This window comes from Python bivittatus, unplaced genomic scaffold (genome assembly GCF_059951505.1).
Source record: "Python bivittatus isolate LINGU-HERP-01145 unplaced genomic scaffold, Pbiv_v1 ctg000580_np1212, whole genome shotgun sequence".
NCBI lineage: Eukaryota > Metazoa > Chordata > Lepidosauria > Squamata > Pythonidae > Python > Python bivittatus.
Window position 1 is genome coordinate 8228704 of NW_028277087.1, and position 26726 is coordinate 8255429.

At 45.0% G+C, this 26726-nt stretch overlaps 1 protein-coding gene across 3 annotated transcripts; it reads right to left on the reverse strand.

Annotated features, from left to right (window-relative positions):
- Positions 1-947: 947 nt before the first annotated feature.
- ABHD17A (abhydrolase domain containing 17A, depalmitoylase) lies at positions 948-15067 on the reverse strand. Of its 3 annotated transcripts, none has more exons than XM_088149502.1 (5): positions 14776-15067; positions 10305-10872; positions 4963-5157; positions 3468-3647; positions 948-2080 (listed from the first exon to the last, which is right to left on the reverse strand). In XM_088149502.1, the coding sequence occupies exons 2-5, from the start codon at positions 10616-10618 to the stop codon at positions 1864-1866; spliced, it is 906 nt and encodes a 301-aa protein (XP_088005628.1). In that variant the 5' UTR covers positions 10619-10872; positions 14776-15067; the 3' UTR covers positions 948-1863. The 3 variants fall into 3 exon arrangements, with proteins under 3 accessions (XP_088005628.1, XP_088005629.1, XP_007439726.1); XM_088149503.1 differs by having other exon boundaries at positions 14714-15067; XM_007439664.3 differs by lacking the exon at positions 14776-15067 and adding an exon at positions 13971-14617.
- Positions 15068-26726: the final 11659 nt, after the last annotated feature.

The window sequence follows — 26726 nt, forward strand, 5'->3', positions numbered from 1 at the left end:
TTCCCACCTGAAAATAATCTGGGTACTGAGTTTGTACAACATGCAAGGCTAGGTTAAAAGAGGTTTAGTAGTCTACAGTTCACTAATGGGAACCCATTAGTGTATCCCAGGCTATGCAATCTTTCTTCATAGCATGCAATGCAACAAGAGTTTGTGTTCTGCTCAAAGCATCTGGAGAATCTGGCAATTTCATTAAAATTATGGAACAAGCATTACCCCACAAGCTCTATCCCTATTGTGTGATATCACAGCAAAGTACAGAACAGTGGAATTTGTCTCACAACAGTGTGATGCTAATTTGATCGTATGCTCTCCTTGCCCCACCATGGATGCCTCTAATTTTGTTAAAGTGGGCTAAGTGTGTTGTGTTAACTCACTCTCCATGTCTCTAATGGACTGGTGTAAGCACATCAAGAACACATTTAATGGCTAAGAGGAGTAGACCATCAAAGCTTCCTTGGGTGAATCCATTACCGCCTCCTCTCCATACTGGTGGAGCCTTACACTGTTCCCACAGCTAATAACCAAACCTTTGTCTCTGAGCTTCTTCCAAGAGCTTCAGAACAAGTAGCCCTGCCTTCCAGATGTTGAATTACAACACCCATCATTCCGATCTGGCAGACAGATTAGCGCTCATGTGAGCTGGAAGATATGGCATGCTTTTAAGAGAAGAAGAAAGACAACTCAGTCCCGGGAAAGGGCAAAACATCATGAAGAAACTCAAAATAGCCCCACCTTGATTATGTTTGGTGTAAGAGGGAGCAGAAGGAAACTCTGTCAGGCTTTCAAGATTCTGTTATTATACCCTACAATAAAGTACCATTTCTGGAATCCTTGGAATGTCTGTTTCCTGACTTAGCCTACTCAAAGGAACAACACACTTCCAATTCACCCACCCTATCCAATTCTCCCAGAAACATTTACTGGGAAACAAATGTGGATTTTTCTTTTTTTATTCCTCTTTCAAAAATGGATGGAGAATTCTTCCCTTACTTCCCACCCTGACCCCTCCCATTGCCTGCATACCCGGAATTAAGTAAAGCGTAATCCATTCCTTGGGAACATCTGGAGGGGACGGGGGATGGAATCTTAAAACAATGGTATCTAGGAGTTGTGAATGAAGCTGGCAAACCGTTCCCCCCCGCCCCCCCCCCCCCGTAAATGCTGAGACATGTAGAACAGCCTTACTGCATTCCACAAATAGTCCTTTCACAGACTTCCGGTGAAAACTCAAGGTTGTTTCCCATCCCCTCCCCAGAGGAAATCTGAATGAAATTCTGTTGTCTTCAGGTGCTGCAGTGGGCTAGGCAGCAAAATTGGAGCAAGCCATTTTGGCCAGCATGCAAGGTGCCTTGTCTCCCTGCCCCACCCTGCCTATGGCTTATTGCTATCACTGGGTCACGCGCAGAGTGTTCAGAAAACTGGATCCGAAACAGGAGGTGAAGGTGGATGGAGGCAACAAGAGGGTAGCCCTGATGGAGATGTTGATGTTCTAGAACAGTCTGCAGTACTCAAGTCCTTTGGAGTCCTGCGATGAGGTGCAATTAGAGACTGTCTCAGGCATCTTGTTATTATGGACAGACCCATCCTCAGCCATGACAGCAGCTGGAAATGAGAAACAGCTGGAAAGGGCCCTCTGCGATGGGGAAAAACCATCAGGAGAGACTCAAGAGCCCTGTACAAACTAAGCCTGCAATGGAGGAAGGGTGGACTGAGCTACTCCCATTTTGCAGATGGGAACATGGAACTTGCAGCATCAGTGGCCTTCTCCTTTGAAAGCCACAAATGCTTCCTCCTCTTCCCCTTGCCCAGTTGAGGTGGCCGGTCCTTGCCAGAAGGGTGGATAAGACAGGTTGAGCTGCATTAACCAGACAAATCTTGTAAGATGAACTTGCGTAAGCGCTCCAGGTACTGGCTGTAGAGTTCAATATCGTTGTGACCAGCTCCCTCTACCCAGAGGGGTTCCACTGCCTTTGGGCAGCGCTCGTAAAGGGCCAAGCCGTGGGAGAAGTCGATCACCTCGTCTTCGGTGCCATGAATGAACAGAACAGGGGAAGTGATGCGGGACACCTTGTCTATACTGTGGAAGAGAAAGGAATACGGAAAGTGATGGTAGATTAAAGCAGTGTTTCTCAACCTCAGCAACTTTAAGATATGTGGACTTCAACTTCCAGAATTCCCCAGCTCATGCATGTGTGGGTGTTGAAGTCCACACATCTCAAAGTTGCTGAGGTTGAGAAACACTAGGTTAAAATCAAGTAGACCCCCTCTTGTCCAGGAGGAAGGGGGTCTGCCCTGCACCATTACCCTGGAAAAAGGAGCTGGAGAGTTCTGCATGCTTTACTCACTGGTAGATCAGCAGCTTAAATCTTAAACAACATCCCCATAGAGCAAGGATGGCCAACAGCACCAAGCCCCACCCAACAAAACTCTTGTTGAAATTTACAGACAACCCAAATTAAAATATCTAAACAAAACTAAATGGCTGAAATCACAGATTACCAATATCATGGGATTTCAACAGTTTTATGCAGGGTCTCACAAGATTTCAGCCAGAAAGTTGCCTGACTTTAGTTAGCCTTTCTAATTAAAAAGAACTTATTTGGGATGATTTAAGGTTTGGGAGATTTTCAGAAGCAAAATGGGCATCTTATGTCTTGCAAAAGCTGAAGGCATCTATTTCTCTGCTAAAAAAAAAAAATCCAAAATGAGTGCAGCCCTCATCGTAACACACACAGTCTGCTGTGACACTTGAGCTAGAGTAACTTGTGTCATTCCAATCTAAGACCTAAAATACTTTTGTACCGAGGATGCACAAATGGAATTTTGGTCCTTCCAAATAGGCACTCCCACAGTGAGTTACAACCTCTCGCTTAAATGCAAAACAGGCATCTTTCGTCAGGACAAAAATCAGATTAGATAATATTCCTGATTGCCAGGGAAGAGATTATCTGTGCAGCTGGCCACAAGTCCCTACAATGCAGTTCTTTCTGGATTGCAGAGAGGAAAGTGCTTTGAAACTGAATGTATTCTAAATGACCTAGAGCAGTGTTTCTCAACCTTGGCAACTTTAAGATGCGTGGACTTCAACTCCCAGAATTCCCCAGCCAGCCATGCTGGCTGGGGAATTCTGGGAGTTGAAGTCCACCCATCTTAAAGTTGCCAAGGTTGAGAAACACTGACCTAGAGCAAATCAAACTGGAAATATCCAACCAATCCCTGAACTACTTCTATTTGCAACTACAGGTAAGCTGCTCGGCATCTGTACACTGGAAGCTCTCACCGAAAAGTTTTGGAGTCACCCCTGGCAGGATAGACTTTGGAATAAACATGCTTCTGAAAAGGAATTAAAAGGTGAGGGAGAGAAAAGGATAAACCCCAGGAGACTCCAACAGTAATTTTAATTGCAAACCTACTCATCCTTGGTGGGGCTCCAAACTCACATTCCTGCTTTCTCAAGGACTTACTTTGGGAAAGCATCAAAGCAGTAGGTCTTTTTGGTTTCTGGGAAGGCAACACGCATGCCCGACGTTAATGGTGAATGTAAGATCACAGCGGCGCACTCGTAGCGGGAGGCCAGGTCCACTGTGGGCACTGTGCCAATGCTTTGCCCATAAAGGATGATGTTCTCGGGGCTGATCCCATATCTGCAGGGCAGAGAGAGGAGGAGAAACAACAGAGGTGCAAGTTCATCATCCCAAGGTAAATGACATCTTTTATGTTCTTCATGTACTCCTTCCAGAAGTACCTCTTGACAAAGGGGTGGAATTTGCTCTCTAAAGACGCGTGAACATGGTTTTCAAATGGAACTGGACAGGATGCTGCTATTTGTGGCTATTTGTCATGACTAAGGGTTGGAACTTCCTCACCTGAAGGCAATCCAGACCCAAATGGATGCTGGAGGGAACAGGGCACCACGGTTTGTCTTCCTATACTATTCACAAGCCTCCAGAAGGCACCTGGCTGATTAGGCGGTCTTGCTCAGGCCTAAAGTGGTTGCAGGACAGGCACGCAAAGCGTTTATCACAATGTTCCCTCCCCCTCCTCTGCTCCCTCCCCCCACCCCAAAAACATTTGCACACTCCTGCTTAACTCTGCCCGTCTCTGGGGCAGGTGGGCACATTTTCAAACTCAGCATGAAGTAGCAGCTGCCAATTATTTTGTAAAAAAAACATGGAGAGTATTGTCAGCCTTACCAGGTAGACCAGATAGAAAACATGGCCAGATTAGCTAATTCTACTTTATTGTAAAGCTACATTGGCAGAACCTTGCAAGTCTGAAAGTACAATTCTCCTCATCTCCTTCACACCTTGAGAAATTAGGGTCTCTTCTGAGCCTCTTGCCCTGCCCACTATCCAGCTGCGGGCTACGCTGTCTCTTATCTGACCGTTCCCTAGGCAACGTCTCTGGGCCCAGTCTCCCAAGGTCATTCCCACATACCATTATATGTTTCTGAGGGCATTTCAGGACTCTAAGACATCAGTATGGTACCAAAGGCTGCTGTTTTACTTAGCAGCACTGTTAACTTCCCGTTTTTGCTTTTTTTTTTTAAATGTGAAAAAATAGTGGGACAGGAAGCCTGGTGGGGACCAAAGCAGGTGTCCACAGTCACATTGGCAGCCCCGGGCACTACTTTGGGGACCAAGATAGGCACTGAACAAGTACAGCTTTTCTTTCATTTGTCTATTTATGATCTAACAGACAGTCTATCTATCAATTTCTCCTGGCCTCAAAAACTAAGAACGGAGTCTCTATGTTAAGACATATTCTATCTCTGAGAAAATACTAACGAAGAGCTATCGCTGTTTCCTACCCATGAACTTTCGAGAAGCCTTTGAATGACCTTGCTGGAAACGGGAGGCTGAACCAGATGATCAACAAGCCCAACATTGTTATGAAAAACCCCAGAGCTTTTGCAATAAAGAAGCCTACTGAAAGGAGTTGCTCTTCCGTGGGTCTCACCGTGTGCGTAAGGCCTGCCAGGCAGCGTCCACATCAGCATAGAGGTTCTTCTCTGAAGGCTTCCCTGTGCTGGCACCGTAGCCCGAATAATCGTAAGAAAAGATGTTGCAGCTAATCCGGGTGCCCAGGCTGATGTAGAAGCTGCACATCTGGCCCAGATCCACCGCGTTGCCGTGTGAGAAGAGAACTGTGAACCTGGAGGAGAAGGAGGGGTTCATAAAGCAATGGGATCATACCTGATCCTCCTGGGCACCAAAACTGGAGGGTAAAGGCCTATTTCTGCAGAAAAGAGCGTGCCACTTCAGAATGCAAACGTTTGGGGAATGTGTATGTTTTAATTTCACTCTGTATTAAAAATCTCACCCCTCCCAACAAGTAGAAAGTAGTACAGTTGGGGAAGGGTTGGTGCAGAACCCTTCTCGCCGTTATGCTAGTTCTAGAACTGCTGGAAACTCTGAATATTGTGCTGTGTTTTTTAATATGAGAATGCCATTTTAAACTGCTCCCCTATTTGCAGAAGTGGTCCAGCCTCCTATCTCAAGTCTCTAACAGTATTTCTCAACCTTGGCCGCTTGAAGATGTGTGGACTTCAACTCCCATGCTGGCTGGGGAATTCTGGGAGTTGAAGTCCACACATCTTCAAGCGGCCAAGGTTGAGAAACACTGCCCTACCATCTCATTTTGCTGTGGATCAAGGCTCATTTCATAAGGCCTCTTTCATACAAAGGTTAGGGCGTGCGTGAAATATGCTTAAATATGACCGAGTATCCTTGTAAAAAAGTTGTAAACCTCACAACATAATGAGGTGGCAATTTCTGAGACAAGGCCAGGATTGGTCATGTCAAACCACACAGAGGAAAAACGAATTATGCAATGTCGCAGGTTTTTTTTCCCCTGTGCCCCACCTCTGCCAAACATTGGTATTGCCAGCTACGCTCATAAGCAATCGAATGAGACAACAGCATGGGCCATACCCCCTTTAGGAGCTCAGAGGTGCTTTCCCAACATTTAAAACCCAGACACAATTTCCCCTTTCTGCAGAAATCCAAAGGATTGCAGAGAAGTTTAGCACCACTAATTTATTACAAACAGATGGGAGAAGTCTTAAGTATGGCCCTTCCACCTTCAGTGGCAGTTTCACATAAATCAGTCCTCCGTGTCACTTTGAAATTTACCACTTTATTTCCACCCATTACATAAAAGCCTAGAGATTAAAGCAGCAGAATTTCTGCAGACCCTACCAATGTCTATAAAAGAAATACTGTACTGCCACCCCCATTTTCCCGCACGGCTGGCTGTAGAAAGAGACATGAGCAAGAAATGTCTTTTCTCACAATTCTACTATCACTACAGTGACCATCCGACCTTTATTATAAACAACAGGCCTTCATTTCAAAAAGCTGTCCTTTAGATATATTTATTTTTCAAACCCTCACTTTTGTCCTTTATTTGGGTCCTTTAACTTTGACCGTGCAAATGGTACCGCTGAATGCACCGTCTTTGACATTCATGTGAAAAACATGGAAATTGAATTGTCTTTTTCAAATAAATTTACATACACTGTTTGATTTTATTAGAATGTTTTGTAAAGTTTCTCTTGGTTTTGCTCTTGAATTTTCCTTTGTAAAGCAAAGTTATAAACATAAACAATTAAATGATTTTATTCCTATGAACCTCTTTCAGATTTGCCTCTTTTTCAGGTTTGTCCTTATTTTTTCCAAGAAAATATGGTCACTGTAACTATCACCCCATCCTATATAGTGGGGAGGAACAGGCAAAATTAAATAAGGCTGTCTAAACCCTTCCAAAGGAAGTGGCTGTGTAGAAAAACCTTTCTCTCCCCATTTGCCCGAGTGGTGATCATTTCGCACACAATGAGATCCTGTACAGGGGAATAATTTCCAATCTGTAAAGTTCCAAAGTCTGATCTATGTAACAGGGTTCCTAGGAATAATAGGGTAAAACAAGTTTAAAGAGAGTCAGCTGTTTTGTTCATGAAAAGTTGTTTTGTTTTTTTCATTTTGAGGATTTATGGCTTGACGCCAGTACTGCATCAACAATGGAGAAGAAAGAGGGATTCCCATAGAAAGAAGACCGGAAATTGTGACCAGAGAACGCCCTTATCCACAACCACCAGCTATCTGTCAAACTAAGGAAAGAACTGGGGGGCCCTGATCTGGCTGCTCAAGGACCATTTCCTCTCCTCGCTGCTCCCACCCCGTGTCCAGTCCTCAGCCAAGTTTTCCAGCCTGACCCAGATGGCCCCCGTGACTGAAAAGATGCCTTGACTTCTGGCAAATGATCCTCTTATGCTTGCTCAGCAATTGTGTCCTGAGGCTTGAGGCACCAACCCTTAAAAGGTTTGCAAGAAGGGACCCTTTTGAACACCCTTCAAGGGTTGAGTTTCTCAACCTTGGCGACTTGAAGATGTGTGGACTTCAACTCCCAGAATTCCCCAGCCAGCCTGGGAGTTGAAGTCCACACATCTTCAAGTTGCCAAGGTTGAAAAATGCTGGAGAGGACAGGCCACCCAGGAGAGAACCACCTACAACAGAAAAATTATTAAGTCTCATTTCAACTTAATCATGTGCAGACAACTTCAACGCAGCTTTCCTATTTGGAAAGAGAAGCTGCTGCAGAATCCTCAGAATATTTTCTGTTTGCTTTGATTTTAATTTACAGTTGCTAAAAAAGCTGACCTCTTTTTTGAGCTCCAGGATGCCTAGGTGAAGGCCATTTTATTCTTTCCATTTCTAAAATCATCGGTAGTGCTTTTAGAAACTTTACATTATTTATTCAGGTGGTAGTTTTATGGTGATTTTATGTGCTGTGTTTATTATTATTATTATTATTATTATTATTATTATTATTATTATTATTACCCTTGCTAATGATGGTGCTGATTTTATTTTGGTTTTATTGTCCTGCTTCTTGTTATTCTTTGCATTTCAATGATGTGTATAGTGCTCAGAGAACAGCAACTTAGAAGGGAAATAAGCAATCATGAACATAACATTAACTTTATTTTATGCATTTATCTTCCAGCTGCTGCTGCCAAGCCATTCACCCTCTTTTCTACAGTTCAGTTCTGTTTTTGCTGACTTAGAAACACCCTCCACTGAAGTCAATGAGATTTACTCCTGGGTAAATCTGTAAGGGAGCCTATGTACAGTAATTTCATTTATTGGCAATATGAAGGGTGGGAGGGGAAAAAATACAGCTGCTAAAGCAGTGTTGTCCAAACTTGGCCACTTTAAGATGAGTGGACTTCAACTCTCAGAATTCCCCAGCCAGCATGCTCACAGCTGGGGAATTCTGCATGGCTGGCTGGGGAATTCTGGGAGTTGAAGTCCACTCATCTTAAAGTGGCCAAGTTTGGACAACACTGTGCTAAAGGTTGAGACAGAAGGTAAAAATTCGCACTCGCAGCTCACATGCTCAAGACTATGTCACCCATGGCTGATTCCCTTGGGAACTGGGCCTGGTGACCCCCACAAGCCAGGCTCCAATCTGACTTAATTAAACCTCATTTGATAATTTTCACCGCATGGAATAAACACCAGGACTCTTTGGCAAAATTAAGTATGACATTTTAAGCTCTCAAGGGGCATAATTCCTGCACCTATGAAGTTTTTTACATTGTCATGGAAACAGATTACGCAAGGCCAGAGCCCAGTCCCCTTGAGCTTTCCAGTTGTCTGAGCAACCCCTAAATTAAAAAAGGGGGGGAGAGGAAGAGGTCACAAGCTCCTTCCAATTCCAGGCTTATGATTATCTGGAGGCCCCTGCAACATAGCAAGAATTTATACACCAAATGACAGCACCAGATTAACTCAATTAAGCAGCTTTGGGCTAGGCTGATGTTCTTAACTGTGGAGTACTTGGTGCTCTCTGAGCTTGGTTGGTTGCTTGCAGATGGTTTATTATCCAGCTAGGTAGCATCATCAGTACACTGATAATGTTACCTGGTGGGGTAATGAAATGTCTGCAAACAAACAAGTTCAGAGAGGCCCAAGGACTCCACAGTTCAACCCTGAGCAACAGATATTCTCTTCTATTGGTTCTTAACTTGGTTGTTTAACTGTGCTCAGTTGATAACGTCTTTTCCCCCCTCCAAGTTTCACCAACTATGATCACTGGCTGAAACTGTTGCTTTAACTGAGGGACTGTGAGCATGTTTCTTCAATAACATAAGGACGGCCATCATATCAAGAGCTCCGCCAAGCAAAAGGAGGGTGGGCATCCCACAATTCCTTGAGAACTGCTTCTGACACTGAGATGGAATCCCAGCAGATATACATTTACCCACCACCACTAACAAGGACTTGCACAACTAAATAGTGCCATCAGTGCACTGGGCCTTATAGAAAAAATTAGAGGAGAGAAACCCTGTGCCAAGGAAGATTTCTAAAAATTTAACAGACAGGAAGCAACAAAGGAATGGGGAGGAAAAAATGTCAAAAAAAGAGATCAGTATCCCAGTGACATAATCATAATGAAGATGATGGCAATCATGATAATTTATTCAATTTAGGTGCTGCCAGACTTTAGAATGACTGATCTTAATACTGTATTAATATTGCACTTAATACTTTAGCATGGAACTACTGTAGGGCAATTTTTTCAACCTGGTATCTACTCAATGTATTTGATTCCAATTCCTGCAGGCAGGGGATGATGGAAGCTGCAGTCCAATATATCCGGGGGGCACCGACATAGAGAAAAACAAACTACAGGGCTGTTCCAATGGCTTCACAGCATAAAGCAAAGGTGGGCAAGCCACAGCCTGTACGCAGCCATTTTGCAACCCTTCGGAATCATAACTGCAACAGGGCAATTTTCCATTTTTAAATGAAGCACACCATCTATTTAATTCAATGCATCAATTTTATTTTACTTAGGAAAAACTGCCTTGCATTAAAAAAAAAAAAAAGATGGTAAAAACTGGAATGATCATTCTAAGGTCTGCTTTCTCCAGGGATATCACAATCCCTAGATTCAGCTGTTACTGCAAAAGATTTAAAAAAGGATGGTTTCTGGCTATAAAAGGGTTGCCTGGCCTTGGTCCAGAAAGCAGATTCCTAAGTATGACACTGTTCCTCAGCATTTCTCCAACCTGAGCTCCTGCCAATGGTCTTGGCTAAATAAGAGGAAGAACTGACTAGATCACACAGGAGTTAGCTCTATTCTGAAGACGCTTCAGAAATACTTGGGACCCCAACTCCATAATGCAACTCCTCCAACAGAAGGAGACCCATCTTCAGATTGAGATGTCTTGGGTCTACACCCCATCTCCCAAACACCGCACTACTACTGCCACCCACCTTTTCAAATTTGCTCACCTGGCGCCAGGAACGCAGCGGACATACATGCAACTCACTCGGTTCCCTCGGCTGCTTTTGGTAAGGAACACCTCAATGGTGTCCAGTTCTCGTTGGGTATACTGGAAATCAGCCCGATCTGTCAAATGAAGCTTCCAGCGAGCCATGGTGCCACTCCGGGAGGAGGCGTTGCCAGTGCTGCCAGCAGGATCTGGTTCTGGGACAATTGTATAAGTGGGCTCTGGAGGTAGGAAAGCCAGCTTGGCAGCTATCCGACTAGGACAAGGTGGACAGCAAAAAAGACAGCAGAGTTCACTAACCGACAGCCCATTCATGGCCGCTGGTGGAATAAAGGGGAGGAACTGTGGGGTATCGGGTAGTTTTCAGGGAAGACCAGGAAAAGCAGGAGTCCCAAATAAAAATGAGGAAATCCAACCAGTTAAGAAAACATTTTAGCCTCCAGTGAGATATAGCAAGTCTTTATGACATGTCCACTCAGAACAGCCATAACTGGGGTGTCCCACATTCCAGCGTAGGGGTTGAGAATCGCGAAGTCTCTCTCTGCACATGAGTTTCGCTGCACAGAATCCTAAAACCAAACAAGAGAGGAAATTGGTTTTTTTTAAAAAAAGGGTCTTTCACCAACAGAAACAACTTGCACAGAGAGGATGTAAACAGAATCCCCCGTCAAAGAGATCCAGTAAAAAAAAGGGGAATTGTCATGGTTTACTGATCTCGGTGGATCTTCTTTAAGCATAGTTACATCTAATCCAGTGTCACCAAATACCCATTTATCTGCCTGTAGAAGCCAAGGCCATACAGTTGTTGCAGCATCCACAGGACTGATCCAGCAAAATTCAGGTGCAAAATGGCATGTCCCAATGGTATGACTTTGGGGTTTTGGAGTCTTTAAGGAAGATGTGACAGCTGTCTGCCTTCCATTCCCATTCCCAACCTTAATCCCTCCCCTAAATCTATCTATCTATCTATCTATCTATCTATCTATCTATCTATCTATCTATCTATCTATCTATCTATCTCAATCAAACAATGGGCAATAAAATTTCAACCACACCCCATCTGGTGGTATCACCAATGGCCTTCTGAGTCCTTCTAAGTCAAGAAGCTGTACTGCAACCTCAGAAGGTGGTCTCTAAGATCTTGAGATGCCTTCTGATTCTTATTCAGTGATAAGAAACCAGCTTACAGTGGTAGGGGTAACAACATGGGGCCTAGGGATGCCAAAGTCTTCAATGGCCTTTTAAAACATGCCCACCCATAAAATTTCACACAGAAACCAGCCTCATCAACAATCTTTCAAAAGTCTGTTCATCTTGCCCAACCAGAAGGCAAGGGGGGTTAACTGTTTGCTGATTCCTGATTCGTAGCCAATATAAAGCCAATGATTTATCACACATTTATGAACAAATAACTGAAACAATGATATAAACGTATCCATGCAATTTCCACTAATAGAAATATAATAAAAGGAAAATGACTTTTTCTATAAAAGTTGAACATAACATACAGTGGTAGACTGGCTCATAAAATTAACTGAACTTGCAGAAAGGGCAAAGTTGACCAGTTAGGTCAGAACAAAAATGATAAAGACTTTTTTAAAAGACTAGAACCCTTGTATGGACTTTTTGCTGAAAGAAGAAAAAATGAATTGATGATTTGGGGATTAAAAATGAGATGAAAAGGTTGGGGAAAAGTTTTAGATGACAATGAATGGATAGAAAGAAGGGCAGAAGGTATAATTTTATGTTTTTTCTTTCTTTTTTTCCTATTTCTTATTTTCTATCTTTGTTCTTGCTTGTGTTGTATATTTTATTACACTGAAAATTTATATATACAGTATATATAAAGCTGAACACAACAAAATTGAACACACTGTCTGCTTATCTTGTAGCTCAAGCTTGGAGGAATCTATGGGGTGGGGAATCCTCAATCTAGATTAAACCTAGGTTAAACTAGGTTTAACAAACCTATACTATGCAATCAATAATATTTTTTTTCTGGCAGGATTCACACCTCATGTAAAAAGACCGTGTGCCTTGTTTACTTTCGGTGTAATGGCCTAAGTTTAAAGCTTGTATGATCCCAGCCAACTATGGTTTATGAAGCAAAGCAGGCTTAATGGAATATGTGAACCCCAATCACAGCAGAGACAAATCACATGAACCTCACATAACCCAGATGTTATTGTTACTTGTCTTTGATCCAGGCCATCTAGATGAACTTCCTGCTCAGTGCCAGACTCATAATAAATTGTAATAACTAACAGCTGCCTAGCCTCTCCTTCAATCCGTCCAGTGCAGGGGACAGAAACACATAGATGTCCATTACAAGCCACGATAGGTCATATCAGAACTCTCTAATCAGGACTGGAAACAAATAATTCAAGGAACAAGCCCTTCTGAGTTTGGATTAGTAAGATTTATTAAGAAAAAGGTTAAGGTGATAGCACAAGAATTGCAACCAGTACTTTTGCTTTCCAATGTGAACTTTATATTCAAGCAATTGAAAGCCATTAGCTTTTTGCTTGGCTCCACCTGCCTTTTCGGTGAAGAAGGGAGGAAGTTTGTCTTACGCTACGACTACTAGACTTATGAGGATGACTCCACTCTCACGGGTAAGACGTCTTGCAAATGAAGCAATTAAGTGATTTACATCATGATGTCCAATATAAGCACACAAGGCACATCATTTGCAGGATGACATGATGCACATCATCATTCCTCCCCAGAGACTCCCATGCTACCAATGAGGATGGTGCGCCCAATTCACAGAACATCCCCCTGCTTCTACGAACAATGCAACTCACCCAGGCAGTCTTCCAGGGGCCAATTCACCTGTCTGGATACTTCCCTTCCTGACCACCTAAACCTGTGTTTCTCAACCTTAGCCACTTTCAGATGGGTGGACTTCAACTCCCAGAATTCCCCAGCCAGTCCACTCATCTTAAAGCGGCCAAAGTTGAGAAACACTGACCTAAACTATCCATAGGGTTTTTTTTCAAAAAGCAAGGAGTGGGAGGGCATTGCTTGCTTTTAAAAAATAAAAAAGCAGCAAAAGCAGCAACTGAATTTGTGCAGGTATTCGCACTTGTGAAGCTTCTCCCGACAACCATAGTAGCTCAAGGCAAGGCTGCATACACCCGCATGTCTCACGTCAGCTTCAGAGACTCAGAGTCCCCAAAGCCAACCCAAACCCCACGTTGCCTGTGCCAGACTTGTACACAGCGGCCACATGAAGAACATCGCTAACACAATACTACATCTCCCCCTCGGCGCATGAGTTCCAAGCCGCATGAGTCACTGGAAAGCAAAGTAGACCCACAATGCATTCCAGCTCCTTGCAACAGATCCATGCTCTCCCCCGCGACGCAAAGCCCCCAACCACTCCCCCTTCGGTTGCACATTCCAGCCTTCCCCAAAACAGCCCCCTCCGTAGGCACTGCATTATCCCACCCATTATCCTCAGCCAGCGTGACCTCTACCTATAAAAACATCAACCAGGCTCTGCCGTGGGGCACTTTCCAAGTGTGTCTAACTGCAAACCCCAGTATCCCCAACTCTTCTTGCTGGGGATCATGGGCACTGTAGTTCAGGTGTGTTGAAAGGCCTCGGCTGGGGCCGCTTAACGCAGACACCGCAAAACCCCCCTCAGTCAGTCAGGCCATACCTTTAACAGCGGTCAAGAGGGATTTCCTCCCGAGCAGCCCACCTCGAGAAATCCCCGCGCGTTTTCGCGGTTGGCATGGCCAAGCCGGCGCTCACGCAATTCTTCGTCGGTGGAAGCAGAGCCCAGTCCACTGGGGCGGGGGGATCGCTTTCCTGGCAGCGCCGAATTACGGAAATCCGAGCGAAATTCCTTCCAGCGCTCCCGATCAACAACGTGGGATTCTTTACGGAACGGACAAAACGAACGTGCGGAGAATGGATGTCGTAGCGGCACATGACATCATCGGGGCTGTCACTACACACAAACATGCACACGCGAGGTGGCTTGGCCACTTTAGGGACCCGGGCGCCCCTAGAGCTCCTCCTGAGCAGCCGTGCGGCGCGCTCCCCAGCGAGCCCCGGCAAGACTTTTCGGTTTGCCAGGAATAAAGGCAAAGGACCGCCGTTTGCCCAGCAGAACCGACCCCCACACCTCCCCTTGCCAAAGGGGGAGACCCAAACACACGCGCGCCCCGGAGGTCAGGAACACCGCACCGGTCCAGAAAGCGCGGCAGCCGCCGCCCGCAACCCCGGGCTTGGTCCTCGCCAGAGATGGAGAGGCGGCGCTCCTCGCGCGCATCACGCCCGGGCGCCCCAAACTCTCCGCTCTGCCAGCATGAAGCGCGGCCAGCCGAGAGGCACGCAGCCCCCGCGGGGCTCCCCAACCTGCCCCGTCCATCCCACCCTCTCCCCGCCCGTAATCACCCGCGCGAGCCCCCCGGTCCACGTTGCCCGCGGGGGTTCCCTAAGCCGCCTCGGGCGCGCACCGGCTCCGCGATGGGCAGCTGGCAAGTCTCTCTCTTCCGTCGGCAGGCAGGCAGGCAGGCAGGCAGACAGGCAGGCTGTCCTCCGGTCCCCTTGCAGAGGCCGCGGCCGCGGCCGCCCTGCTCAGCCGCCAAGCCCTCGTCCGGCCCCGATCTGCTGTTTCCCGGCTCCCGCCAGGGAGCTCCAACCGGGCGCCCCTGCGCTCCGCATTACGCGTCGGGCCTGCAAGTTGGAGCGAGCAGCCGCCGCTGCGCCGGGCCTCCCACCCTCTGGCGTCTCCTCCTCCCGGGGAGGCGGATGTGACAGCGCGACGCCAGCGCTGGAAATGACGACACCCGCGCGGGTGGGGCTTTGAGGAGGTCGGGATGGTGGGGAGGGTCTCTGGGTGATAAAGGGGAGCTCCCCAAATCCGTGCTGCGCGGGGGTGCGAGTTCGACGTTTTCGAGCTGGAAAAGGCGCCCGAGACCCTGTTCATGTGGCGTGCAAAGCCGTGGCTCGCTTAATCGTGGCTTAGAGCAGTGTTTCTCAACGTGTGGTCCCAGGACCCCTGGGGACCCCCAGGACCCTCTCAGGGGTCCGCGAAATCAAAACGATTTGCCAGCCTACGTTGAAAAATAACACAATATTACAATCCCATCAAACACGCGTGAGAAGCCGGAGCGACAGCGAATGCGTCCATTTTAACTCTTAATCTGGTAAATATCGATACATGTAACCCATACAAACGAAGCTCTTTTGGGGTCCTCCATAATGTTTAAAAGTGGGAAGGGGCCCTGAGTGAAAAACGGTTTAAGAAACACTGGTTAGAGAATAACCATAATTGGCTGACTTCACAGGCGCGCAAGTAGTCCCGTTTTGGCTTAGCTTATACAGTAGCGGGACTAACTGCTGCGGTTTGTAAACTGAGTTAAGGCAGAGACTGTTCTCTGCCTCTTTGATTCAGGAATATGGCTTAGTTAACCCACTATTTACACGCGGGCTGTTTTTATGTGCATAAAGACACTTTTCCTCCAAGGAGCAGCACTCAGAGTATCAGGACGGAGGACTTTGTACAGGGGCTGCGTTCAGGGGCCACAAACGCCATTTAAGCCCAGCATGGGGACCTCCTGCAGCCTCTGTGGTTCATTGTGTGATACACACCCTGAAAATAGGGTAATTAGGATATCAGCTAGCCACAAGTAAGTGTGTGGTTGAACCCAGCCTCAGTTACCTAGCAATAAATGTGCTTGAATCAAAGGTCTTCAGCCCGTAGAAATGCAAACTTTAGCATCTCATTGCAGATCACCATTGAGCAATATCCAACTTCTGATTATTTTCCTCATATTCTGATTTTCTGCTGATCTGCTAACTGGCAAGGCTTGTTACCACCACACTGATGTGGCCGGACAAGGCAGGTACATGAAACTTACCAGCCTTCACACAAACATCGTTGTTGCTCTTCTGAAAAAAAAGCTGCCTTATATCCCCTCTGTAACAATACTGTTTGGGCCAAGAGAACTGCCTTTTCTTGCAGAGTGTCTGTTGCATCCCTGCATGAGTCTCTTAGGGAAAACTTCCTCCTTCCTGCTGGCCTTTTTTGAGGGCTGGGACAAAGCTGTGCTTCACATGAAGCGTTTGAGGGAAACAGTTTTATGGGGAGACCGAAACTGCGGTATTACATTCTTTCCAAGAAGATAGATTTGTACAAGTCACTACATTCAATTCCTCTTTATTCTCTGAGTCATAGAGAAATGCACGAGAGAATCCTTAAGGGATATTCACTCTTTTTATAGTTCTCAGAAGTAAAATCCTAATGCTTCCATTTTCTATTCAGGGGGAAAAATGCACCAGAAATTTTGTAAGAGCGCTGTTAATCCACTCCTTTCTGCAGTGGAGAAACAGGCTGCCACAAGAAATGTTGTCTATTGACTTAGATTAATTTGAAAGGGTGGGTAGCAAAATTCAAAATTTGGAGGATATATACCCCTGACTAAATAGCCAAAAGCCGGGACAAACAATGAGGGAGCGCAGTTGCTTTCTTACACACTTCTCAAATATCTTTAACAAGCAACTGTGGGAAATTCTGTGTCCCCCATTCAGCAGAGGTGGCCGGGGAGAATTTTTTTTTTTTTAATCCGCACTCAATCGTGACCGATTCTGCGGCGACTGCCTGGACGAGTCCCTGCAGTTTTCAAGGCAAGGTGTTTCAGAAGTGGTTTGCCATGGCCTCCTTCCTAGAGCGGAGCCCAGCTGGCGAGTGCAGGAGGCGGGGTTTCCGTTGCTTCACGCCTTTTTCGGGCGTGTGCGGCTTCCGCATTACCGGCAACTGGTCCCGTCTCCCGTGCAAGCGGTGCCAGCATTTTTCCTCCCACCAGGGTGAGAGTCCCCATTTATCTACTCACGTAAGTTTTCAAGCTGCTGGGTTGGCAGGAGCTGGGGAGGAAGCAGGAGCTCGCTCTGCTGCGCAGAGCTGGGCTCGAACCGCTGAAGTGTTGACCATTTCTGGCCGGCAACTTTCAGCGTCATTAAGCTGCTGCACCATTGTGTCCCCATTTAAATTTAATTTAATTTAAATTTAATTTAATTTAATTTAATTTAGAAATTTAATTTGATTGATAGATAGATAGATAGATAGATAGATAGATAGATAGATAGATAGATAGATAGAATTGTTGGTCTCATTCGGAAGAGCTGTGGCTGATGCGGAATTTGGAGATCTCTGTGGAGCGAAGAAGTTGGAACTGCTGGCCCTGTGCCAATCAAGATGGCTTTTGGTAAGTAGCCAGACATTTCCAGCACCAGAAGTACTGTCATATCATCAATCCTCTGATCTCCTTTGGAGTGATGCTTACACCCAACCACCCAAAGGCCAGCAATTGAATTGCAGCTTGGACAAATGCTACAGAAGGAGACAAAATAGTGTTTGTGCCATTCCCACATTCCTTCTTCTATGTAATAGAGTGGGAAGCCTTAATAACAGTCCCTACTATTTTGGAGCTGGACTACTGAAATGAACGCTACTTGGGGCTGCCCTGGGAGACTACTTAGGAACTACTTTTGTGTTTGGTGCAAAATGCAGCAGCCCATATACTGGAAGGGGACTGACACTACAACAGTGCTGCACTGCTATGATTAGTAACCAGCTTGTTTCTGGGTACAACTCATGCTGGTTATTACCTATAAAACCCTGCTTCCAAGAGTTGCTTTTGATTGTGGCAGGATAGACATACAATAAATAAATGAACAAACACATGGCTTAGGTGCAAACTATCTATGGGACTATCCAGGACAAAGTCCAATTCCAGGTCGATCTATCCATGAAGAGATGCTCTTGATCAGTGTTTCTCAACCTTGGCAACTGTAAGATGTGCGGACTTCAACTCCCAGGATTCTCCAGCCAGCTGTGCTGGCTGGAGAATCCTGGGAGTTGAAGTCCGCACGTCTTAAAGTTGCCAAGGTTGAGAAACACTGCTCTTGATACTCCCATCTGGACAATTAAGGGAAAGAGGAGCAGACTAGGAACAGGACTGTCTCTGTAAAATATCCACATTCATAGTTCTTCATAGAACAGCAAGGCTGTGGCTCTTCAAGAGAGCATCTGGAAATTAAGAGCTGCTGTTTTATATTGTGGTTATTGTTATATTTATGTTACAATGATTCTTATGGCGAGGGGGTCGAGGAAGAAACGATATGCGGCTTCTAATAAACCTTAAGGTAGCATTAACTAATTCAGGTCATGAAGGACCTCTCCAATCCTGTTCATCTCCTGGTGACTTCATGGACATTTCCATGTGGAGGTTTGGAAGTAGTTTGCTACTGTCTTCTAAGATGTTTTTTCAGCTGCTCAGCCTAGACTACAGTCTGGATTTCCTGGTGTTCTCCCATCTAAGAACTAGGCAAATCCTGTGCTGCTTTTGAGGTCAGCAAAGCTTGCTGTGGTTCTACCTGGATCTTTTTCAAGGCGCAGGATAGATTGCATGACAGCCCCCCATTTTTGAGAATGCAAAATCTAGGGATGATGTGGTGGTGGAACAATTATTACCTGCTTTCTAATAATGCCATTATTTAATTACACTTGACAGCTCATTGGAACTTGAATTGTATGCAGATCCCGGTTTGTTTTTTTTAACCTTGGCCACCTGCTTTTTGTTTTCTACTCTGAATATGGAGGCCTCTTCGTTGAGAGAGAATGGTAGATTTTTACTGAGCAAAAAGCACAGGGTCAGATAGAAATGGAAGCCATATTAGGTGATGTTACCTAGTGATTAGAAATCACAAAATCCTCCCCTTACCTACAGAATCCCATCCTATCTCATTCATTACAGCATATTTTTGTCATGGACAAAGTCCATTTGTCCAGATGGATGAAATATTTCCACTCACATGGAATTTTCCTCTGGGGCAAGCGAACTGTAAGCTACACAAAAGGAAATGAAGAATGACAGATTCAGATCATGTCTGCTTTTGAGGGCTTGGATGCATGCAAAATAAGTCCAGTCACCTGTTGGAGGTTCAAACTGAGTGTGACAGTCAATCTCTCTCAAGGAACATAAACATAGGCTTGCGAGCTCTGTGGCAGAAGATTCAAGGACGTGCCTTAGCGAAGTTGCATTTACAGCAGAGACAAGGGGAGTGCTTGTAAGTGTACTTTTATGTCAGGTTTAAATTCTGCCTCTTCCTTTCCTGCCCTTATGTGATAAAAGACTTTACTGCCTGGTTGTCAGCCTTGGGTGTTGAGAGTACCCGCACAGTGTTTTGGTAGCAGTCTGATCTGATCACAGACACCTCTGGCTTGCCAGTTTCAGCCCTCACACCACCCTTCACAACAGTAGTGGGAGATGGTGACATCATGACTGGATTTACACAACCTCACAAACCCAGGTAATGATGTACATTCTCTGTAGTCACACAGCAGCCTTTGCCCAAAGAATTCAACCTTATTATGTGATGACCTGGCTCATACAATATATCTCGACAATGCTGGGATTCCCACAATGTGCTGTATCACAAGCCTCATAATAACCTAATTTGTTATGCATGGTGAGCCATACAGCAGTGCTGAGTACAGATGAAAATCAATTATGTGCTACCAAGTTGTTTTCGACTCCTGGCGACCACATAGATTTTCTCCATGACAATCTGTCCCTAACATGGTCCTTCAGGTCTTCCAACAGGACACCCATCACCACTGTAACTGAGCTCTGCTGGTCATCCTCTTCTTCTCTTCCCTTCCACCTTTCCCAGCATTATGGACTTCTCCAGAGAGCTGGGTATTTGTATAATACTGAAGTAGGATAATTTGAGCCTGGTCAGTGGGAACTCCAGGTTGATTTGTTTGATGATCCATTTGTGTGTTTTCTTGGCTGTCCATGGTATTCTCAGGAATCTTCTCCAATTCCTCCCAGGGTGGAGGTGCAGATGGAGACAAGTGGAACTGACAACATTGGTCTGAGGAAAATCCAACTCAGTCTTTTAATCCAATTACTGTATTAAAAATCCAACTTTTAATAGCCCAGTCTATAGGAACTGGTAGTTGAAGCTTTTCAGGGTGTGGAGATAATACTCTTCCTATCCTGCTTCATCAAGGTCCAAGAGTATGAAAAGAGAGAGCAGAAAAACTAGGATTTTATTAAAACTAAAATGAATAGCACTGAACCTGGTGAATTCTAATTAGCAGTTTCAAACTAGAGCACCCATGTCAAGGTGTGGTCTGGGATAGTCCATGGCAGAATGTCTTGCTAGTGGGAAATCGCTTATGGCTGAGTTAAAGTGCATCCTGCCAGTCCTTGCACCAACAATGCACATAAAAATGAGCTGTTTGCATGGTTATGGCCACCATCTTGCATTTTTTGACACACACACACACACACACACACACACCTGTGGGCATCCCTTCCCCTTCCCACCAAATATCACCATCAAATTGCAAAACATCCACCAATCACTCTTCTGAATATTGGACAGGGCTGGGACTGGGGAAGAGGCAAGCTTCAACAGATGGCCAGAGTGGCAGATCTGGCCAATCCTCCAAACTCTGTCTAGTGTTTTACATGCATGCATTTAAAGTGAGTTTGACTAGCAACTTTTATCACCCGATAACCAGGGCTCCTTTTGGACAAAGGTCCAGCACTTGAGAAACACTGCTCTAGAGAGTGCTATTCCAGAAGAGCATGTAGGAATGTTAAACCTTGAGATGGCAAATGGAGACCCAGCAATCTCTCTCTCTGCTTCACCATGTAGGCCCTTCTCTGCCCCCATCACTGGTTAGGGATCAACTCAGAGATCTGGACGATACAGCGGGAGAAGCCTGCTTGAAACAACCAGGTTCTCCTGCTGCCTAAACCAAAATGGCCCATGAAGATGGTGCCTGGGGCCAGAAAGGAGAGGCTGTGCCTTCACTAGCCTAAAGTGGCCAATAAATTCCGGATTGATGCCATTCCCTAAGAATCACCCAACTAGGACATGGACCAATGGTAGCTGAAGCCTCTCATCCTCTATTGTGACTTGTTGCCTACTTAAAGGGGAAAGCGCTGTTTAACACCAGAACAGCTAACAGTTAAGCTGTCTCAGACAAATGGGGATGAGATTAAAGCATGCAAATATGTTTAAAAAAAAAAAAGAGTGAGATTGTGCCATGGTTAGGTGCAAGTGGGGAAAAGCCCTTTGTTTCTGGAAGTTGCTGTTTCTATGACCATATTTGCAATCCCTGATTTTTTTTCCCCCATAGAGAGATCTTAGTCCTAAACAGAATGGGAAGTACGTTCCAGCAAATTATGAGATATATCACATTGTCAAGGACCCTTGAGTAGTGTTCAACACTGACCTCTGTATTACCGAGACCTGCAATAAGATCAACCTGTGGTTTTGGGTGCTGTTCGTAATGTTCACATTTCCCCAGCAGGTGGCATTGGAATTCCACAGTTCATGGAAGCAGGAGGTTGAAAGAGGCTCCATGTCATCCAGTGCAGGAGTTAAATTTAAAGCATCTTAAATTAAATTAAATCAAATCGGTAGATGTGTTTAAGGTGTTGCTTAAACACATCTACCGAAGGGGGATTCACTGTGTCCCTCTGTACCTGCTCCCACTGTCAAACTGCTCTTTGTGTTAGAAAGTTTTCCCTACCTTTAACCAGGATCTGCCTTCCTGGAACTCAGTCTATCATTCCATGCCCTGCACTCTGAAGACAACAGAGAACAGGCCCCGACCTGCTTCTCTGGGACATGCTTTCAAGTGTTTGAGGAGTGTTAACCATATTCCTGCTCAGCCTTGTGTTTGAGGTCTAAGCATACCCATTTCCCTCAATTTCCAATCCCCCCAGTCATCTTCACTGTCTTCCTCTGACCCTGTTCTAGTTTTCCTGAATCCTTCTTAAAAAGTGACAGCAAGAACTGAATACTCTCTCAAGGTTGTATCCAACCAGTGTATAATAGGTTGGATTTATTACTTTCCAGTATTTGGAATTACACTTCTGCTGATGCAGCCTAAAATAGCATTTGCCTTCTTAGCAGCAAGATCACAGTTTTGATTCATATTTAGCTTGCAATCTATTCTGAAATCAAGTTCGTTTTCACAAGGACTCTTACCAAGCCTGTTATATACCTGTTCATTTGATTCTTTTTTTTCCTAAATGAAAAACTCAGCATTTGTGTCCACTGAACTGCATTCTGTTACTTTCCGTTTTACCTTTTATATGTGCCAGTAGCCTCGTAGTTTTAAAAAAAATGGGAGGGTAAATAAATCTTCTAAATAAATAAAACATAAAATAAAATAAAATAACTGCAATTTTTGGCATGCATCCTTATTCTAGCTCCTGTGCTTCTCCTGCCTCCTGGTTGGTCTCTTGCTCCTCTCTCTCCTATTTCCCTTTTTCAAATGCTAATCTGGAGTCCCCAACTGCATCTGATTTTACTGTGCACTGCTGTCTGTGCATTGTTGTTGTCATCAAAATACTTTTGCAAGCTGTCAACTGCCTGAGTAGTCCTGGCTAAATTATCAAGTGTCTTCCTTTTGCTAGAGACAGAGATTGCTCTTAAGAATTAGCCTCCTCGACAGCTAGGAAATAACCATCTCAAAGAAAGGAAGACAACTCTTCTCCTGCATCTGCATTTCTGTAAAGAGCTGGTGGGACAGGCTTCAAACCTGGGGGCCACTGGGCAAACCCTTTTTCCCCCTCTTCCGTGATTGCAGTTCACATGGTTCTGAACTGTTGAGTCTAGCTGACTAAGATTTCCTATCCTGAACCAGAATGATACAAATCTGTTAGAGGAGGGGTTTAAGACTAAAAAGAGGGCGTTTGCAAGGGGCTTGATGCTTGGCCAGAATAACTTTGAAAGAAGGGAGGGAAGAACAGGACAGATCTCCAAGCAACAGCGACATTGGATTTGGGATGGAGCTTTAGTAGCGTGGCTTGACTTGCTTTCTCCAGCGGGGTGCAAACCTTGGTGTGCCAGTCCCAGTGTGGAAGCCCTGAACTTTCCTGAGGCATAGGGAACTTTCCATCTCTTCCTGCACTGGAAAAAATATATATCCTGGATACAATTAGATGGGAATTGATGTCACCCTGTGCAGAAGACGTATTTGCAAAGGGAGAGGCAATCAGACATCACTACCTGCGTGGTTCATAGCAGCAAGGCTTTGCAGAGCCCAAACTCATGCTTTTTGGTGCCCACCAGGATACATGGGGATTTCCAGTGGACCAGATTCACTACCAAAGACTTACCATGAGTGACTATGCTAGGCAGAGGACAGGGTCCTCCACTGTATCTGAGGGCAGCCGTCTTGCTTAGTGGACACAGGAGTGCTGACCCTTGAGGAGGGAAAGGATTAGCAGCCTGAGGATGAAATCTGATGGAGCTGATCCTGCCTTTCAACACTGGCCACCTAAAGCAGGTGTCTTATGGGGGGGGCGGTCCCAGCAGCCAGGCAGCTGGAAGCCATGAATCGCTCCTCCAAATAACCTCACTGTAATTACATTCTGTTACTTAATGGAGTTGAAGCCACCAAAGGTCTTGCAAGTTAGACCTTGCCAGCGAAGGAATCACGTGCAAACTAGGTGTTCTGCATAAGCAATTCCAGGGAGATCGGTCTCCTCTGTGCATTTGCAAAACTCAGATTTCTCCGAGAGGAGGGAGAAGGAAAGCCTTTGGGTTTCAGCCTCAGCCCTTGATGTGACAGGAAGCAAATGCGGGGCGGGGGGGGGGGGGGTTGCATCAAACCAGGGACCCAAATCGTTTGCAAGGAAGGGCGACACACCATCCACGTGCCATGTCAGCATTTTGAAGACTATGTTGCAGCAGAGGCACACAGGGATTAGAAGTTGATGGATGGAAGGGCTGTTGCACTTTCTTGGGTGACCTTGGAGAAATCTGAGGCCTGGATCCAGAGATCAACATACAAGGTTTCCCCACTCGCTGAAGAAATAATAATGTTCTCTATGCTATTATTCTCGAGACTCAGTCTACTGGGTGTGATATGTCCTGAGGGGTTCCATTTCCAGCCAAAAGACCACATCCAAGTAGGAAGACATAGTTGGAAGAAAACATCAACCAGATCATGAATTTCTATGAACGGGGCAGGGCAATTGTAATAAAAGGTGAGGGAGAGAGTGCATTGGATTCTACTTGTCCTAATAAATTTCTGTACAAGTCTTGAACAATCAAACCAACAAGGGTGTCTTTAATCTAGAATTTTTGCTTCCCGCAGTGGCCAACCAGGCGTCTTTAGGAACCCCATGAGAAATGCTGCCAAGATAGGACCCCTTTCCCACTGCTGCTTCTTAGAAACTATTACTGTTTTTGTGACCAGCAGGCACAAAGCCACCGCTGAGGTGATGCTGAGGAATTGTTTTTCCCACGTTTCCTGGATATCTGCACTGAAAGCCACACATCGCTCCATGCTGGCTGGGAAATTCTGGGAGTTGTCCACATATCTTAAAGTTGCTAAGGCTGAGAAACACTGCTCTACAGATTGAGAGCTAAGCTACCCATTTCTCAGTATCATCTTAAGTCTATAGTAAGTGACCAATTCACTATTCTTAAAAAAGAAAAAAAGACAAGACACTAGCAAGAAAAAGTTACGCTTAGCTGCTGCCCTTGAACTATTCCTTGTCTGTGTGCAGAATTACCAACCTTTTCACTTGCTCAAATATTTGGGCCACTCCATCACTATCATTTACACCTCAAAGGGACTAAAGGCCAGAATTCCACCACCTTGGTCTGTAGTTTGCACACTTGAATTAATATTTGTCATAGAAACACTCTGGTTCCAGCTTACAGAAGCTCCATTTGTGTGCATGTGTATGTTTTTATGTGTGTTGCATGTGCGACACGCGTAAAAAGTGGGTGAAGCTTCAATCGCGCCACTGTGGCTGTCAACTTGACTTTTTCTTACTACACCCTGCAGACCCCACTGGAAATGCAGGCTTTCTGCCAGAGTGGATCATCCCTAATGAACTTATTTGTTTTTTGGGATTTTAAATATCTGTCTCCACATACTCTTAATGGACTTGATTCTCTGCAGACATGTTTGCTCTGCTAAAAACAGAACCCAACAAAGGCACAGGGAGACATCAACATGGTTGTCTCTGTTTTCTTGACACCTTCTCAGTCTGAGACTGTAATTTCCACCTGAAAGGCACCAAAGAAACCTACTTTGGAAGGATTTAATCAGACTTTGTCCAAACAAAGCAAGGTTACCCACCCCCAGAAAAGGTCTAGAATCAAGTAGCGGTCTCCTTTACAGCTGGGCATGGCAGGCTCTTCCTTTTTGTTTTATGCCTTACGTTCTCGTAATATGAGAAATAGGTAAAGGAACAAAAAAATTAAGGACATCAGCAAGTCATTTCTTCATGTGATGCAAGTGTGTGAAGCAAAGGAGGACTATGTGTATAAACTCAAATGTACGAGGATAGGAGAAATGCATGGAAGATGGGATGGGCGTGTTTCAGATTTCATCCATTTCCCAGCATGTGGGAAAGATCCGACAAGGAAATGCAGTCTTCTATGGCTGTGAAAGATTCTCTCTTGCTCTGTTACATCCTATGTTTTTCCTACCAATTATCCTTCGGTCTCAAAACAATTTGCTCAAAATAATTTGCTTTCAAAATTTCTTTTAAAAAAACATTAGAGCGAAAGCCTCGTGGATGGAACAGCACTGTCTTCTCCTTATGAGGTGGCCAGGGGTGTGAGTGAAATGAAAGACAAGTGATTTGCCTCATTCATCTCTTCAGCCATCTCCAGCAACCTTGGCTACTCATGAATCAGTGCAATCCGCCTCAGAAGGAAATGCCCGCTACAGAGTTTATTCTGACTGGGGAGTGAGGCTTCACCATATTGAAAAGAAGCACAACAGAAAACAGTGTTTGCAGTATTGCCCTCTGCCACTGCCAGGAACAAAGTAGGCTCTAAACACTTCTGGAAAATCAGAAAGGAATTCTCAAATACTCTGAGGATAAGATCGCAAACTGAAGCCTGTTTCAGGAGAAGAAAAAAGTTGAGCAATCACTAGGCAGTTTTTGGCACATTAATTATAACAGGTAGTCCCTGGGTTAAGAACGCCCGGTTTAAGGACGACCCACAGTTAAGAATGGAGCCTACTGTAGCAACATTTGAGTTAAATACACAATGATTCGAGTTAAATACACAATGGTTCAAGTTCATTACACAACATTGCTTATACAGTATTATACAATAATACTGTTCCGGATTACATACACATTCAACTTAAGGACAGACCTTGGAGACTGGAACTCGTTCTTAAATTGGGGACTACCTGTACCCACCATCACTCTGTTGTCTTTTCATTCTTGATCCTAAAAAGGCCCCAGCATGGTAGCTGTTCCAGTCCCCAATCCTTTAGGGTGACTTTTCCTACACCTTTCCCAACATATCTGCTGCGCTTTGAAATGAGTTAAACAAAAGTGTAGCAATTTTCCAATTTCTAGGCTTTCAAATGAGACACGAGACACAGCACAAC